Genomic DNA, 17,328 nt, shown 5'->3' on the forward strand with positions numbered 1-17,328 from the left:
AGCAGAAAGCAGTGCAGGGGAATATCAAATAACGGAATAAGAGAAAGCCTTTTTGGGGGGAGGGGGGGCACAGTTTGATTGTGATTTAGGGAAGCCATGCATAAACTTTAATTACTGCTCACACCGTCGCTGTTTGTGGCTGCGCACCCAGGCAGTGCATAAGCTACACCAGAGGAGGCAGAAATGATAATGCGCTTTGTAGCAGAAGCTTTGAACACGATGATTACTCCACGTGATAGATACGGAGAGAGTGTGATTCTGTACTCCCTTCATGTCTGCTTCTTCTTCTGTGGTATCGAAAAGCGAGGATGGGTGTTTACTTTTCTGTCAGTGTTCATTTGCCATACACTGAAGCACTTTTGAAGTGTTTGCGATGTGTCAACAACAAATAAATAAATAAATAAATAAATAAATAAATAAATAAATAAATAAATAAAATCTGAAACAGTACTCTTCTGTTGCTGACTGAACATACCCTAAAAAACCCCCAACTTGAAACTAAAGCTGCAAAAAAAAAATCTGACAAAACATGAATAAGATACATAAAGCCAAATAAAGTACAGCATGTTTACCAAAGTGTTCTATATTTGTTCTGAATCCCAGCCAAGTAGGGAAAAATATTTAGCAAATGGGCACATTTTGAAATCAAGGTAAGTGCACAGGGTCCAGTACTGTATACCAGCGAGGTGAAGCAATAATGGGTGTTGATGATTGCCACCATTTCCTAGAAACACAAACCAAAGAAACACCCAGGACCATCACACACACACACATGCAGGGGAACTAAGGTAACCAGGTCTTAGCTTGCCTCAGGGCAAAAAGAAATGCCTTCAAGCCTCATCATTTATATTTTAAACAGGCAACGTGTGTGCTACAAGTAAACTGGCTAAAATATTGTTCATTCCAAAAGAGTGCCTGTTCTTTGGTAAGTGGAGTTAAGCCTTGTAACCTCAAAATGTATTTTCTGTGAATTCCTCGAGATCTATTCCTCAACGACATTTGCCTCACAGTAGTAGAGCAAGCTGCTGAGCAGCAAAGGCTTTTTAAGTGTCTGATCCTGACGTTCACAGTCACAGCTTTGATGTAAAATATCAGAATTATGTTTAAGTTCCACCAAAACCTCCAGAACGATGTGGGAGTTACAGATGTTCTGTTGAACACGACGCCCTTTCTGCAGTTGAAACGTACCCCTTTTGTTCCACCGTATACCAACTGAAAGACCCTATGTCTGTTAATGCAGCAACCTTTACAGCATTTTACATACAAATCTCAGAGAGCACATCCCAAAGATTGTACTAAAAACACAAAGATGTAGCACTCCAACATGAGGACTTGTCCCTGGTAGTTTTAAGCATGCAGTCCTCATATTTCCTTTTCTGTATTTCAGAGCGATGCTTCTTTTTCTGGTCAGCAGCCAAACGGTGTAATGTCTCAGGAGGCCAGGCTCTCTCTGGAGACAAGAAAGTGAGACTCAGTAAGATGGAGCTCATGTTATTTCTGAAGAAACTGAGACAGATTTCTCACCATGGAAGCTGCGCTTTGGCCCTATTTGAGTTACGCTGAACCCCCAAAATCATAAAGCACTCGTATAAAGTTCATAGCTTCTCATCTTAGTTTTGAAGGAGTCAGCAAGGCACCTTGATCAAGCTGCAAGCCAATTAAAAGCAACAGCCATGAACTTATGTATATATATTGGCGTGAAAGTTTGTATAATGACCACTTATGCAATTTAAAATCAATATTTAGACTTTAATGGGCTTCTATAACTCTCAAGGTTGCCAAAAGTACATCATGCACTTTAATAGATGCCAGCAATGGGCAAACTGCTGAAATGGGTATTTGAAAGTCACTGCTCTGACAGAAACTAAGGATGTAAAGAAATGTTTGAAAGCTGCTGACATATCTTTTCCACTCTTCCAAAAAACCCATGCAAGACACTCGCAACTCACGCAATAGCTTAGAGGGCAGGGTTTTGAAGGCCCGACTGCCTGTTTCGGTTGCTACCCGCAGGTATTAGGCGGTGTCTCTGCTGGTCATGTCTCTTTAGCCAGACACCCTCTCCCAGTGCAAATGCAGCCTCAAAGATCAGCAAGATTCACAGAACATTTTCCGACTCCCCGACAAGACGACGGAGAAAGCTTTTCCCGAGAAGGGGAATCGACTTGTCGAAACTCGTATTTCAAAAGGAGGCAGCTCTTGCAGTGGGGGCCTAAAGATAACATGTTATAATATCAACTGGCTTGCCAAAATCTCTAAGTGCATTCATGCCACCCTCTCTGCAGAGGTCAAGCGGACGGTGCTTTTAAGAGTTCCTTGATGTGGCTCTCATAATACCAGACCAGATGGACCCAAATAACGCATATCTGCGGGGCGAGCGTGCCTTTGATACTTCCCCCCTCATTTTCCCCCGAAGATACAGTAACTGAGATGCGGTTGCTGGATGTGGTTTTGGTCCCTTCTGTGAAAGAAAGTCCTTATTAGAGCTCTTTTCCTGAAGGCACACATCTGCTGTGCTCTGCTTTCAGCTCATAAAAGCACACGTTTCTGTCCATTTCGCTATTTAAGCACCATTAATACCTCTGCGGATTGACCTTCCTAGCTATTCTTTCAGATGTAGGATAGTCTCGTTGAACTCTGCGGTACAGTACTTCATGAGGGAGTGAAAGACTTTCTCTGTCTAATCAGGGCTCTACATTGATGGAGTTCGGTTTTCTTTCATGGTTGAAAAGCACAAATTCAGAATAGGTAAGTCCATTAAAGTTCTACCATTATAGCCCTTCTTTCCTTGTGTGAGTGTTCTTTCTGTGTGTCAGTGTGAGTGTTCGTTTGTGTGTGCGTGCGTGCGTGCGAGTGCATGCGTGCATGTGAGTGTGCATGCGTGTGTAGTACCCACTGGAATTTGAGAAGCTGGAGCACAAGTTTGTTAAGGTTGAGGGAAGCTATCCAATACATACACCTGGCCTTAAAATTTTTAACTTCTCATTTCAGAGATACGCATCCATGTCAGTGCGTGTGTGCGTGCGTGTGTGCATGTGTGCATGCATGTGTATGCATGTGCACATGTTCCATCTCTAAATCTCACCACATGATGACAGTTCATCAGACTGATCGCCACAGTCATCATCCCTGTCGCAGAGCCAGCTTGCTGGGATGCAGCGCCCATTCTGACAGGAGAACTGGCTGGGTTGGCACGTCTGAGCTGGAACAGAACCGCAATAATTCAAATCAGAAATCATTTTGGTACCATGACATACCATGCTCACTAATCAATTTTTATTTTGTTGTTTAAATTTAAGTGACATTGGGCTGTGGAAAGAAAATAACTAATATGTTGAACTATTGTAATAATAATAATTACTATCATCACGATAGTTCAACATATTAAACAAAATTGCCCCTCATTAATGACAGGCTAGCTTCGCATTAGTAAGTAAAAAACCTTTGAGCCAAAAAACGTTTGTCAATAAAGTATTTTTTCAAGGCTGTCTGAGTGTATGCCTGTACAGCAATCACATCTGGATTATATTTCTTGAACGCATGCAGTTTGGCTCAGCCCGCCACCGGTGTCAGATCGATATTAACAGAGTTGGAAAGCGGAAAGTTTGAGACAGCAGGAGACCCAGGCTGTTTGGAGATCTGTGCCAGTATCCTTCCTTCTGGATTAAGTCCTGTGGCCATCACAACGCATGTTTCACGTCAACATCTGACAAGAAAATGATGCCGAAGCCCTCCTTGACATGAAAAAGCTTTCGAAGCGGAAAGCTGATTCACACTTACGCAAATTACCAAGAGCGTAGAATGGTAGTTTATGGCAGTGCTTAGTGTGTTTGTGAAGTACAGTAATACTATGCAATAAAAGGCACTGCATTGGCATTGCACTGCCTTCTTAAATCACATGTTCAAATCCAAATTAAAGTTTCCAATAATCTAACCATCACAAAAGAAAAACAAAAAACTTTGGCCTGTGAAAAGAGAAGTGAGTAAAAATTGTATCTTCTTAAAAAGTGATGTGAATGGGAATCTTAATGTTTGGTCCCACGGTTCATTGGCAGTATTTCAGTTTGTCCCACTGAGCTCAAAGCTCTAGGCTTGACTGGTCGATGCCAGGTTTTTAGTTCAGCAGGCCAGGCATTGACATTCTGAAGCTCAAATGATCAGCAGGCTCCTCCCCATAGTGTTCTCTATTACATGAAGAATATTTTTTGCATGATTAACAGTCCTAATCTAATGGGTTTGATTCCCTACAAAAGAACATTATGAACCAAACAAGACAAATGATCCAATTCAGAGAACTCCCATTGCATAGCATAGCACATTAGGCATTAATAAACCAAATCTCGGTCTGTGGTTTGAAATTGTTCCCAATTCCTCTGAGAACTTCATAAGAATGATTTTATGCATTCTTGGGGGGGGGGGGGGTACCCAGAAATGACAATTTTAGTGAAAATATTCATAAATATTCATAGAAGATGTAATAATTTCACGAGACAGCAATTGTATGACAGCAAAGACATACCCCTAATATCATTGCTTAGAGACCACACAATGGGCCTCTGAATATGCATCCCCTTAAGAAACTGTACTCATCTGTTTGCTAAACTCCTTTTTTCTTTTCCTTCACAGCAGACTTTGGCAATATTTATATGCGCGAGACACAGTGGACAAGCTTCAAAGCCGTACCCAAACAGCATCGTGCCGCTTTTCCGAAAAACACACAACTCAGTGCTAAAATGACATTTTATGCCGTGCCTGCACTTCTCTGCAGACTTGAGAATTAAGTCCTGCAGCCGCACCTCTCCATCGCACTGTAGCACTGAAGCCAAAGGGAATTCATAGAGCGCCTCTTTTCACAAAGGGGGGAATTACGCAACGCCGCTGTGCCGGAACTGTCTTGCTGCTGACGTGCCGTATTCTCAGACGGCACCTGGCTCTGAAAATAAGCAGCCCCTTGCTAGCGCGGCTCCGCACAACAGCTAAACTTTGTTTGAGGACGCGAGCCATTAGCTTCGCTTTTCCCCCACGGGGGGAGCGAATCACCGGTAGGTTGCCGCAGGACGGGGTGAGCGCGCGGTACCTGAGCAGGTGAGGTTGGACTCGTCCTCGTTGTTTCCGCAGTCGTTGGTCCCGTCGCACAGCCATCTCTTGGGAATGCAGCGATTGTTCTGGCACTTGAACTGATCGGCAGGGCAGCTGCGGTTATCTGCAATGACCAATCAATCAATCAATCCATCAGTCAACCCATCAACCAATCAATCAACCAGATAATCAACCAAGTATTCAGCAGGCAGTGACTACATAATTCATGCTGTATTTGATAAGCAAATGAGATATCATCGAGCATTCATGGAGTACATTTCACATGTACACAATACACAAACAGACCTTAAAACATTATTAAAGAGCGTACATTTGAGTATACAGATAGGTACAATCAAAATGTTTGATGTTTGAAATGAAAAGCACAAGTAGAAAGTAGATGTATGGTGATACAGGAAAATTGTCTGTGATGTAGAATATGTGATTGTTTTACAACACAGGCTTGACAAGAGTGGTGTTCCAAACGCAAATAACAGCAAGCACACATATGGAATGTGAAATGTCTTCCTTCAGAGACCCCGGCCGATGGGCTTTGGCATCTGTCATTATTAGCGGTCTGCCAAACCTCACGCCAGTGGCTTCTCCGACAAATGTTTCCGAATATGGCACCCATACATTACATTTGTGAACGTGTTATTGCCTGGAGCTGTCTAGCAGCCATTTTCCCCTTGGTTTAATTTAAAAAGAATCTGTCGAGGCCACTACGGCTCTCCGCTCCCAATGTGGTCGCTTCTCCGAGCTGCTATGAATGCCTGTATTGGCCCCCTAGTGGTGGAACAACAAGTTGCTTTGACGATGGCTGATTAGCTTTGATGCATTCTAATTCGTCGGATTGGTACTGGAGGTCTGCATTGAGCTAGGATGAGTACCGAGCCTGCATAAGCCCAACATCTGGATGGCCTGACCCAAACCAGCCCGACAAGCTCTAGCCAAATTTGAAGCCCGAACTGGATCACTGAGTTGGATAGAGCAGGATCACTGAAATTAAAAAAAAGCCAACAACAGCATACAGCACAATAGAAAATAATGCTGCTACTGAAGATGCTTGTAATCACGGAACGGGGGTTGGGGTGCACCACCATTTCCATCAGCTGTTAACAACGATTGACAACAATGGCGTAAACCAAAGCTTCTGATTACTGAAGTGTACTATTATGCTTAACTAGCAAATTAAAACAGCTGTATTTCCCCATTCACGCTTATTTGTTTTTAAGCAAATTTTTCCTTCTGTTAAATGGTGATTTGTTAAATGGTGTTTCTGTTAAATGGTGGTTTGTCACTTGCACCTCAGGAGCGACTTCCTCTGTCTTTCAGTACCCCCCCCCCCCCCCCCCCCCCCCCCAACACTTGAACCGTTTCTACAAATCCAGGTTATGGCATTTTTATAGTTTTATGCTGGGGGGCATCGGTTATTGTATGACAAAAACCAAAAAATTAAATTAAATTAAATAGAAAATTTCACCGAACACACTGACAACAAACAATTATCTGATACAGCCACAAGCATTCAATGTGTTCAAGTAGCAATGAAATACTACTTTGCTGAGACTATAGCTATTGATTTTGTTTTTTCATTGTTCACCTGCTGTATTTGTGCATCGGCTTGTACATTCCCTGCGCATCATATCTATATGAACGAACAGTATTTCTTTTTTTGGTAAATACAGGTTGGTTTCAGTTATTAGTTGGTACATTTTTAGATTTGTTCCAAAGTGTTCAGCTTTTTTAAAAATCTCTGACTGTCATTCATATAAGCACACTAAACACTAGTCCACTGTTTTCTAGCTTGCAATTTTTGAATTTAAATTCAAACATACTTATCCACCCCTATACTTCTTCTACTGCAAAAACACTAGATGCTAACCAGCTGTGATTTAGTACTACATTAGCATGAGTAGGGACAAAGCATACAGACCTTGACATAACCTAACTCATTATCATATTAAGTAAATGGATTAAACTCTAGTCTGGGCAGTGGAAGAAGCTAAGTACCCTTATAGAATTAATATGAATGTTCTAATGAACACACTTTGACTTCACACAGATGATGTGTCTTTGCTCTACAATATTCATTTTCACACATTCAAACAGTTATCGACTTTTTCCAGAATGCATTTTACAAGACCTAAATTGCAAATTGAAGTGTGCACTGAAAGAGAAAACACAGACCAGTACTGAATGCCATAAAATAATTATTGGTCGAGCCAAGTAAGCTGTGTTGACAACTGTACTTGTATTTTTTTTTTAAATATAGTAAATCCTTTTCTATTAGACGATAATACAGCTTCACATTATATTTTCAAACTCTCACATTGCGACAGTTATGGATTTCTAAAGGCTTTCAGGGGGGAGGAATTGCATACGGCATATTTGTGGGTCTTCGTCGCTGCCGTCCATACAGTCGTCGTCCCCGTCACACTTCCAGGACAGCTGGACGCAGCGCTGGTTGCGGCACCGGAACTCCTCGCTCTTGCAGCGCTGCGGCGCGGTCTCCCCCGGCGTGACTGGGAAAAGGGAAACACGCCGTCGTGGAGGCGGGAAACCACCAATGCTACAGACTTCCAGCTGTTCGAAGCCCAGCTGCGCATTTCCCCCTCCCCCACAATGCACTGGAGGTACACATTGTGCAATTTGTTTTGCTTTAGGGTTCAGTTGTCACATTGTGACTTGGATAATCATATTTGATCTCCTACGGTCTTTTTTTCTTTCTCTCAAGAGAGAATGAGAGGAAAAGAGGGAGAGAGCGAGAGAGAGAGGGAGATAGAATGAGAGAGAGAAAGAGAGAGAGAGAGAGAGAGAGGAAGGGGGGAAAAAAGAAAGATATAGATTTCCTCGTGATCCTGTTTGCACAGTACAGATTTTTCTTTCTCGGAAAAACCATAGAGAGAGAGGGAAGCTTACCAGAGCAGGTGACGTTATTCATCTCCAGACGCTGGTTGTCGGCACAAGCGCACACCCGCCCCCCGGGGATGGCGAGGCACAGCGTGCTGCAACCTCCGTAATTCACACGGCATGCATTGTCACCTGCAGATCACACATGAACGATGAGCACATAATGCACAACCATGCACAATCCTGTTCCAGGTCCGTGTGCTAGTTCATGTATTGGCTTAGCGCTAACTCATTCCCAGAAAACTTGAAACAGCCTGTATTACAGATGCACACCCATCTATGTAGATAATATCTACAGGCGAAAGACAGGACTACACTGTGCACTGCACAAATGAAACAACAGGGTCCCGGCCTAAATTCAAACCAAACACTTCCTGTGGCTGTGTTGTGCATGCACTTGCCCTTGAGAAATACTGTTAGTTCCCTTCAAGTGGAATTTTAGCAGAGTATGATAAATGAACGGAATCAAACAATTCATGAGGCTTTCCATATGAAAAGGAATACCATTTCCCTCCATCTTTATAGAAAACCAATTTTCTGTTCTGTAAGGGAGTGACACTGACGAGTAATATCACAAATAAATGCATGCATTAACAGTGAATTATGGGGGAACATCGTTTAGGAGGCACGGTTGACATTTTTATCCTTTCAGCTGAATCATCTGTCTTACGGTCAGAGGCAAGAAAGAAAGAAAAAGCTTTTTTTCCCCTTTTTTTGTGGAGAAACTGTCACTTATTAAGTTGAAGTATGGGGACAATTGCAAGGCTTCGGAGCCCGAGAAGTCCAAATGTGGCGCCTGAGCCAATGAGATAAAGGCTTCTATTCTGTGAGAGCCAATCAGTAATACTCAAAGGAGGAGAGATCCAATTAATCTTCTGGGTGACATGAGCTTTGGAGAGATGGCTGGCTTAACTTCTCATGACATGCTCAGAATTCGGATCGAAATCCAGTTGGCTTTTCCTCACTGCTTGCTCACTCTGCCATGTACTTTTCAGCTGCAGGGATATAATGCATTTTCTAGTGGAGCTTTAGCCATGCACCGTTCGCCTGCCATTAACCCATTGATCACCTTTTGCACTGTACATACTGTACTGACATAAAACTAAATGTAAAACTACACTGAGAATATCTACTATAAATAAACAGTGGTCTTTGTGAGTTGAACTAATAGTTACTGCCTACTTTGTTTTTTTGGCAATAGCACATTTAAGTACTCTGTCAAGGATTTTTACAATCACACACACACACACACACACACAATGCCCTGAAAAGGGGGGTACTTATAAAAATTGCTGTAATTTCTACATGGTGAAACAAAAATATATAAAATACCATTTAATAAAAGCTGAAAATCTGCACTTTAACCACATGCGATCAATAGTGTGATTACACATCTAAAATTGTGGAGCACAAATCAAGAAGTATGTGTCTTAGTCCCAAAAATTACAACAAAGTGTAAACATTTTTATTTAAATTTCTACCTACAATAATACAAAAAGATAAGTTTTACTTTATTATAATTACAATAATAATAATAATAATATTATTATTATTATTATTATTATTATTATTAATAATAATAATAACAATAATAATAATAATAATAATAACAATAATAATAATTATTATTATTATTATTATTATTATTTATTTTACTTATTTATTTATTTAATTATAATTATTTACTTAATAATCTTAAACACAACTTTCCTCAAAATAGCCTCCTTTGGCTTTAATTACAATTAAACTAATGCTTTTGAGAAGTAGGAGTTTAAGGTGTGGGAGGGGGTTGGAGGGGTAGTTAAATTGACTGAAATCTGTAAAAAAATAAAAAATAAAAAAAATTCAATAAATGCACATATATTAACTGAATTGTTCCCTACCTAAAGTTTATTTATTTATTTATTTATTTATTTATGGAGCACAAGTCATCATGAGGCTACATTGCAGACCTGCCAATCTTAAAAAAATAGGAAAATATTTTGAGTACCACAATAGTCAGTGTAACGCTTAGTTCACATGCTTTCACACAAGCTTTTCTTCATAATTCTAGTTTTGACTGTTGAAGTGATCAGGCAAAATTGTAGAACTTGACCTGACTCTAAAATATCACTTGCACTGCACTGGGCTATATTATGATACACCTGCAAGTCAAAAGTTTGAGTACGCCTGCTTAAAACAAATTTTTCATGATTAATATTTCATTATATGATATGTGTGCTTATAAAAACTGATAACCATCAGTTAAGTGAATTGCATTCAATTATTTAATAAAAATGGAAATAATTTATTTTGTATATTGTAACATATGTTTTCATTTTCAAGTATTTACAGAAACTCATATTGTAATGTAAAAAAAAAAAAAAAAAAACTTATGTTGCTGTCAATTATGAATAAAACCAAGTTTCTGTTCATGATTTCCATTTTTATTTAATAATTAAATAATTGAATCAGCTTATATAGGCACACATCATATAGGCCTAATGGGAAAAAAAAAAAAAAGTATTCAATTGAAAAATTATCTAGGAATGTAGGCCTTAGTAACTAGAGGTTTAGCTAAATTATTACCTGAAGCTCCCTGGTGGCTAATGTCAAAATCATAATTGCACAATGTGCAAAACGGACATTTTGAGGGGCGGAGGCACAGCCATTGCTCCTGATATTTTGCGAGGAACTTCTGGGGGGCATGGACTCACTTCATTTTAGTAGGTCTGCTGCTCTCTCTCTCTCCCCGTTAGTATCCTCATCATCTGACGTCATGATTATTTTCTAACTGCAAGGCTGGTCGGGTGACTGGCTGCAATAATGGGAATTATTTGCTACGTTAGCAGTCTATAGTCAAACACCTTTGCAATGGTCACTTTGCTCAAACAGAGCGTGCGTGATTCAAAGTTTGAACAGGGAGTCTCCGTAGCGTTTGAGTTACAGCAGCTAAATTACTCCATCAGTTATTCGCACGCCACCTAACGAGGCTAAATCGTATGTGAGCTACTACTACGGCTAACTATATACACAAATTTATCTCATTAGGATATACCCCCTGAAATGCATCATCTCGTAAAGTTACCGAATATGTTATAACGTTTTATATGTTAACATTACGGTCACATTTTTGTGCTTGATTATTACTCCCCACTTCCCATTTTACCTCAGCAATGCAGCGTTACGCCTCGGTGGATAATAAAGTACCGCTGTGTACCAGTGGATGTTGAGTGGGTCGGGGAGGGGTTACAGAACCACAAGCACAAGGTCGTAGCATCTGGTTCAATCCGAGGGATGTAGTTTAAATACCGAATAAATGTACGGTATTGTTTTGTATTAATTGATCGTTTTCCGTAATTAAATTACAATAATATATATTTTTTTTTTTTGCGTAGTTTCAGCTGGCATTTCGTAACTGCGTATTTTGGTACACAAAATGCGTGCAGGTTGGCAGGTCTGACATTGGAAAATGAAGACTGTGTCAAGATGGAAAAACTGCAAAAATCCCAGAGATAAACAATTTAAGGACTAGGAGAGCTTGATTGTAAGATGCTCAACATAAATAAATGTAAAAAAAGACACACATCCTTACTCCTCTCCTTCTGTTGCTACTCTGCATGGCCTTTTATCACACGATGACCTCCCACTGTGTTGGAACAGGTGCCCCTGCATGTCTGTGTCTGTAACCCTCACGTCCCCTGTTCCTACATCTGGGGCAGTGGTAACTAACCCTGTTCCTGGAGATCTACCATCCTGTTGGTTTTCATCTCAACTTTAATTTGGCACACCTGATTCTACTAATGAGTAGCTCAGCAAGATCTCTAGCTGTTGAATAAGGTGTGCTTTGTTGGGGTTGGACTGAAAACCAACAGGAAGGTAGATTTCCAGGAACAGGGTTGGTCACCATTGATCTAGAGAGTATAAACCAGGGGAAATACAGGGTGCGATGGAGAGGAGTTGTCAATGGCCTATGCTCTCACAGGAGCGATGGGCCCAAGTATGTAATAGTTATAGTTTATGGCATTTTTCAGTAGTTTTCATTTCTATTTCGTTTTTAATTTCGGTTTTCAGGGGTTTAAAGTTTTAGTTTAATTTTTATTTCCCAAAAATCACTAGTTAGTCTGTGTTATGGTAGGAATTTGCAGCAGCCTGGGCCTTTATGTTTGGAGTTTGCATGTTCTCACCATGTCCACATGGGTTTCCTCTGGGTACTTTGATTTCCACCCACAGTCCAAAGCTATGCAGGTAGGCTAATTGGAGACTCTAAATTGCCCATAGGTATGAGTGTGTGAGTGAATAGCGTGTGCGCCCTGAGTCAGATTGGCGACCTGTCCAGGGTGTATATTCCTGCCTCTCGCCTAATGTGCGCCGGGATAGTATCCAGAACCCCCTGCGACCCTGACCAGGATAAGCGGGTATAAATAATAATGGATGGGCAGGAATTTGTCAATGGTATGATTTAAGACTTTCATAATGCATGTTTTCTAATAAATGAATAAAAACATAAAAACATACATAGCATAGTTTTGGAAGTGCACATTATAGTTTCAATTTAGCTTCTGTGCTTTTGCAAACCGTCATTTTTATTTTATTTCAGTTAGCGAGAATGTTTTTTCCTGCGTAGTTTTTGCTTTCATGCTCCTTTTCATTAACGACAGTAACCTTTGTATAAACACTGCTTTATGCTAGCATGGCTGCAAGTTCCTTTGTTTGTTCCCCAGAACTAGGCCATGGCAATATTCCTGAACAAATTACATCTGAAGACAACTCCAAACGACCAGCACTGCTGTAGGAGCAGGGGCTGCTGCATGGCTCGTCCTGTTAAGCCAGTGGTGCAGTGCGTGGATGGGCCCCACATCCTGAATCCCAACCATACCAGCGCTGACTGTGTACACAATCCCACAGGATGGCACACGATTGGCCCTTGCTCAGTCGGCCCGTATTGCAGCGTCACCGCGCGCAAGCACCACCTGCTGGTCGACGGGGTGTCTGCATGTTCATCTGGTGAGCCGCACGTGAAGCGTCTTTCCGTGAGTCCAGGCTCTGGCAGCCCAACTCATTTACCAGGGCGTGATAAGAAACAGCAGCTGACACATGCTAAGAAGAGAGCACATGCTTGTGTGCCCTCTCCGGAATCAATAGTGGAGGTTGCAGTGATAAGCATTGATTAGGCACACATTTGGGCATTTCAATTTGGGGAGAGATTGCGGGAAAATATAAAACCTGAACGGAAACATTTTAAGAAACCAATGCTGTTAGAACAGCAATACATGCTGCTTGAACGAGAGCACCCAAATGCTCGCTTAGCAACTGAGTGACGGCTAACTGACAGGCGTTGGCATTCTATTTCTAGTGGTCATGTTCCACCTACAGAATTGTCGGTTTGGCTCTCTATGTCTGCGTCATAATAGGTGGGAGCAGATAATGAAAGTGAAGTTCAATTTTGATCCAGCAAGCCCCATACATCCTGGATCACGCAGATGGTAAGCATGTGGACACGATGGTATGACTGGCCTCAATACTCTCAGCTAAAAGTATGGAGTCAACCAACGCAACACAGGAGACATACCAAAAGGATGAGCTGAGTTTTATTATTTCACTTGCTTGATATAGCTTGATATATCTTTTTAAAATCCTGTCACAATCTCTGCCTTTTCGACTTCCTCCAACAGAAATCTATGCCTATACGAAGCCTCATCCTATTTTGTGTTGGTGGTTTGACAATTATAGCACTGCATTTTACAAGTCTGGCTAGTCATCCGAATCGGCTCCTACGCTCGCTGTGCAGTGTGTTGCCTGTTGATGACTCAACGTTGAGTGTCGCACTGTTTAACCCCAATCACGGTATGAGCGATGAAAAGCATGATAAGTTTGATAAACAAAATAAGTACGGCAGTGCTGGCAGTGGGGTGAGATTAGCAACAGCGGTCAGGGTGCCTTTGTGTGCTGACCTATAATTGGATGCTTCAAACTTATAAACCTGGTCTCTTTCAGACCAATTAGATTTACCTCACAGGGGTGGAGCTAAGGGGTTATAACAGGGAAAATTATCCTGGGCACTAGCAGGTCCGGGTGCCCCTAGAGGTCTGTGTATGTATGCGTGCATGCACACACATCTGCAGGGGGCACTTTATCATACATTTTTTCCCTTTACAAATAATTTCTAGATCCGTCTCTGCCACTGCGTGCAGGTCTTAAATGTGTTGAGTGCTACTAAGCTATAAAAATCAGCAGTGAATCTGTTCCACCAGAGGATGCTACATTGAGAGACGAAAAAAATAAAAGAAAAATCTTCAAAACAACAGATGTAATTTGAAAGTCTATCTAGTCATATGCATAAATATTTAAGCAAAACGCATTTGTTAACTTCCACAAATACAATAACAGTCCTGATTGGGATCGCGTGGCCTCGAATCTGGGCCATAATTACACATCAAAAGGAAATTAATTTAGAAATATTCCCAATTGGTGTACACGCTGAACTATTATAAAACATAAAATCTGAATATCAAACCCCTTTGGATTTCAGGACTATTAACTGTAATGGCAATTAAACTGCTCCTTGATAAATCGAGATATTTTCCAATCCCTCCCTTTCCACAGAGTTCACATTGTAGACCGAAAGACAGCAAGGCAAATAACCTGATAGGACCTTATATCTTAAGGTTAAAATTTGCATTGGAGTGCATTCCCTTGGTAGAAAGCATTGTGGACCTAACTGACATTTTAATTAAAGTTCAAAGCGCCCCCCCTCCTTCCCTGCATGCACGGTTCCTTTAAAGTCAAGCAGCTGGTTGGTATTTGGGTTCAAAGAGAAAAGTGAAACAGGACTTCCTCGCGATTTAGCGAGAGTGTGCGCTCACCTTGCTGCCCCTGTGCGTCATACACTCGCAGCCCAAAGAGAGGCGGCTTCTCGCTCCTCATCAGAGTGACGTTGCCCGTAGACAGGTCCAGTTGGAAAACGGATGCGTTCATGTAATCAGTCCAGAAGATGCGGTTTTGGTAATAGGCTATACCAAATGGGTGGTTTAATTCTTTGCCGTTGTACACCACCTAAACAAGAAACAAAACCCAAGTGACTTGACAAGAGAAGTAACATTTTTTGTTTGTGTGTGAGTGTCATCAAAACATCACAGAAAACTATTTAAACTAGCAAAATACAAATCAAATGAATTTTCAAAAAAAGAAAAACAGATCAAATTACAAATCATTACAAAAGATGCCGTAAATTTGTGTTTCTATTTCAGAGACAGAACAGCAGTAGATGGAGGTGACTAAAGTGTGACATTTTACCTGAAATACCTCAAGTACAGGGGACATATTCCTTTTAAAACTAATTTCTTTTTTTTCCTCTTTCATTTAAAACAACAGAGCCTTCTTTTATTAAAGTGTTTTCTGGAGTTGCTAATGCAGTTCATCTATTCACCGTCACTGAATATGTATTTGTTGGTTATTACACAGTTAGTAATTCACTCTTACAGGTGGAGCACGAAAAATGTGAGACAAAAAAAAAGCTGTTCAGCTATTTTCATAATTGTCCAATCTGTGGAGAAAATGGGCAAAAACATGTACCATTTTGAAAGGGCCCACGTTTGGGTCACAAAGCAAAAGTAATTTCACTTTATAGAATGGACATGGTCAACAATATGAAAACAATTACCCGCCGTTCTGTAAAGAAGCTTTTTCACCCAAATGTGTGAAACGTGTGCCTCTTTTGCCTTTTTTGATAGTTCTGTTTACTCACCATTCTGTTAGTGCCATTCAGAAAGACCTTCTCAATGTGATCGTAGTAGGCGTCGCACCAGTACATGGTGTTGGTCCGATGGTCCAGCGCCAGTCCGTTGGGCCAGAGCATGCTGGAGGTGACAAAAATCTGCCGGTTGGACCCGTCCATCCAGGCCCTCTCTATTCTGCCGATGCTGTCATTCACCTCGTCCTCCTCCCAGTCGGTCCAGTACATCCAGCTATGGTCCATGAAAAATATGACGGAACCAGTAATCAGCACAAACTGCATAACATTACATTACAGGCATTTAGGAGACGCTTTGATCCAGAGCGACTTACACAACTTCTACATAGCATGTACATTGCATCCATTTATACAGCTGGGTATATACTGAAGCAATGCATGCTAAGTGCCGTGCTCAAGGGTACAACGGCAGTGTCCTACCAAGGAATAGAACTTGTGACCTTTAAGTTACAAGAACAATTCCTTATTGGAATTGGCCTTGTAACTTAAAGACCCAATTCCAAGGCTTGGCTCATTCATCCATTCTGCTACCTTTAAGGAAGAGAAAAGTAAAAAAAAATAAAATAAAATAAAAAAACTATGGAAGGGAGGGAGGCCGGTTTTGACTCAAATCTGGAATTCCTCTAGAGTCACCACAAGGGTTAAAGTAATTACTTGACTCAATATTCAGTGAGCTAATTAAGGCCAGATGATGAATGTGTAATAGGGTCCTCCCTGGCTCTGGATGTGTGTGTCAACCATTCTAATTTAATGTGGCTAAAGTGTTTTTAGACACCCAGCGCCTGCGGGACCCTTGTGATCTATAAAGAAATCAGCTACCCGACAAGATAAGACCTTCTATTAAATGCAAATATTGTTCCAGTTCCTAACTGCAATTAATAATCTGATACCACTGCCATTATTTATTTATTCATGTTTGGGGCTGAATTTAGCATCAGGATTTTCCCCAGTACAATTCTCAATGAGACTGGTGTTTAAAGACTGAGTGGTCCAATGTGTTAAGTGCTCCTGCATTCACCCCCTTTGCATGGTGGGATTTGAAGTCTACGTTCCATCAAAAAGGCAACAGCATGCTATCCGTGTCATCAACGAACAAGGCGGGCAGCATGTTCAGAGCGCGAGACGGAGCGGGTCAGCGGGGAATCTAGCCCTCCGTCTCGGCGTGTCTTTAGTGACCCCGTGATTAATGCAACGCACACAGGGGAGCGCTTTGACTGGCGTCCCCACCGCTCAAGACTGACTTCCAGACAGCGCGAATGAAAGGGAAAAAAATGATGAAAACGATAAGTCCTAAGTAGTAATATCATACCTTATCATGTTAACACAGACGGGAATTGACAGCCTGTGATGGACAGATGTGAGGGGGATGACAGGAAAGGAAAAAAAAAGGGACATGCAGGTGCATTTTTTTTGCCAGCGTGATCCACCCCTCAGAGGACATATCACCTGTAACCATCTTCAGTTTTCAGATGGATGGGTACGCTATTCCTCATCTTAAACCCCTCCAAACCCATCCATCCCTGCCCACTGGCAATGCTCCCACCCAACACAGACGCCCTCACCTAACACCAGCACACAACATCAACACCACTAGCCAACACCATCAC

General features: G+C 41.3%; 1 protein-coding gene across 4 annotated transcripts in view; it reads right to left on the reverse strand.

Annotated features, from left to right (window-relative positions):
• Positions 1-17,328, reverse strand: part of LOC118223692 (low-density lipoprotein receptor-related protein 1B-like) — a 400,652-nt gene that overhangs the window by 198,428 nt on the left and 184,896 nt on the right. For all 4 annotated transcript variants that reach the window (XR_004764484.1, XM_035410580.1, XM_035410579.1 and 1 more), the window contains 6 exons: positions 15,716-15,935; positions 14,835-15,024; positions 7,999-8,121; positions 7,461-7,601; positions 5,075-5,200; positions 3,083-3,199 (listed from right to left, as the gene is read on the reverse strand). Coding sequence is in view for 3 of the 4 variants with exons in the window: in XM_035410580.1 (XP_035266471.1) it covers positions 3,083-3,199; positions 5,075-5,200; positions 7,461-7,601; positions 7,999-8,121; positions 14,835-15,024; positions 15,716-15,935 (917 nt within the window). In the remaining variant the exon portion in view is untranslated. The remainder of the gene's footprint in view (positions 1-3,082; positions 3,200-5,074; positions 5,201-7,460; positions 7,602-7,998; positions 8,122-14,834; positions 15,025-15,715; positions 15,936-17,328) is intronic.

The sequence above is a fragment of the Anguilla anguilla genome, chromosome 3 (genome assembly GCF_013347855.1).
Source record: "Anguilla anguilla isolate fAngAng1 chromosome 3, fAngAng1.pri, whole genome shotgun sequence".
NCBI lineage: Eukaryota > Metazoa > Chordata > Actinopteri > Anguilliformes > Anguillidae > Anguilla > Anguilla anguilla.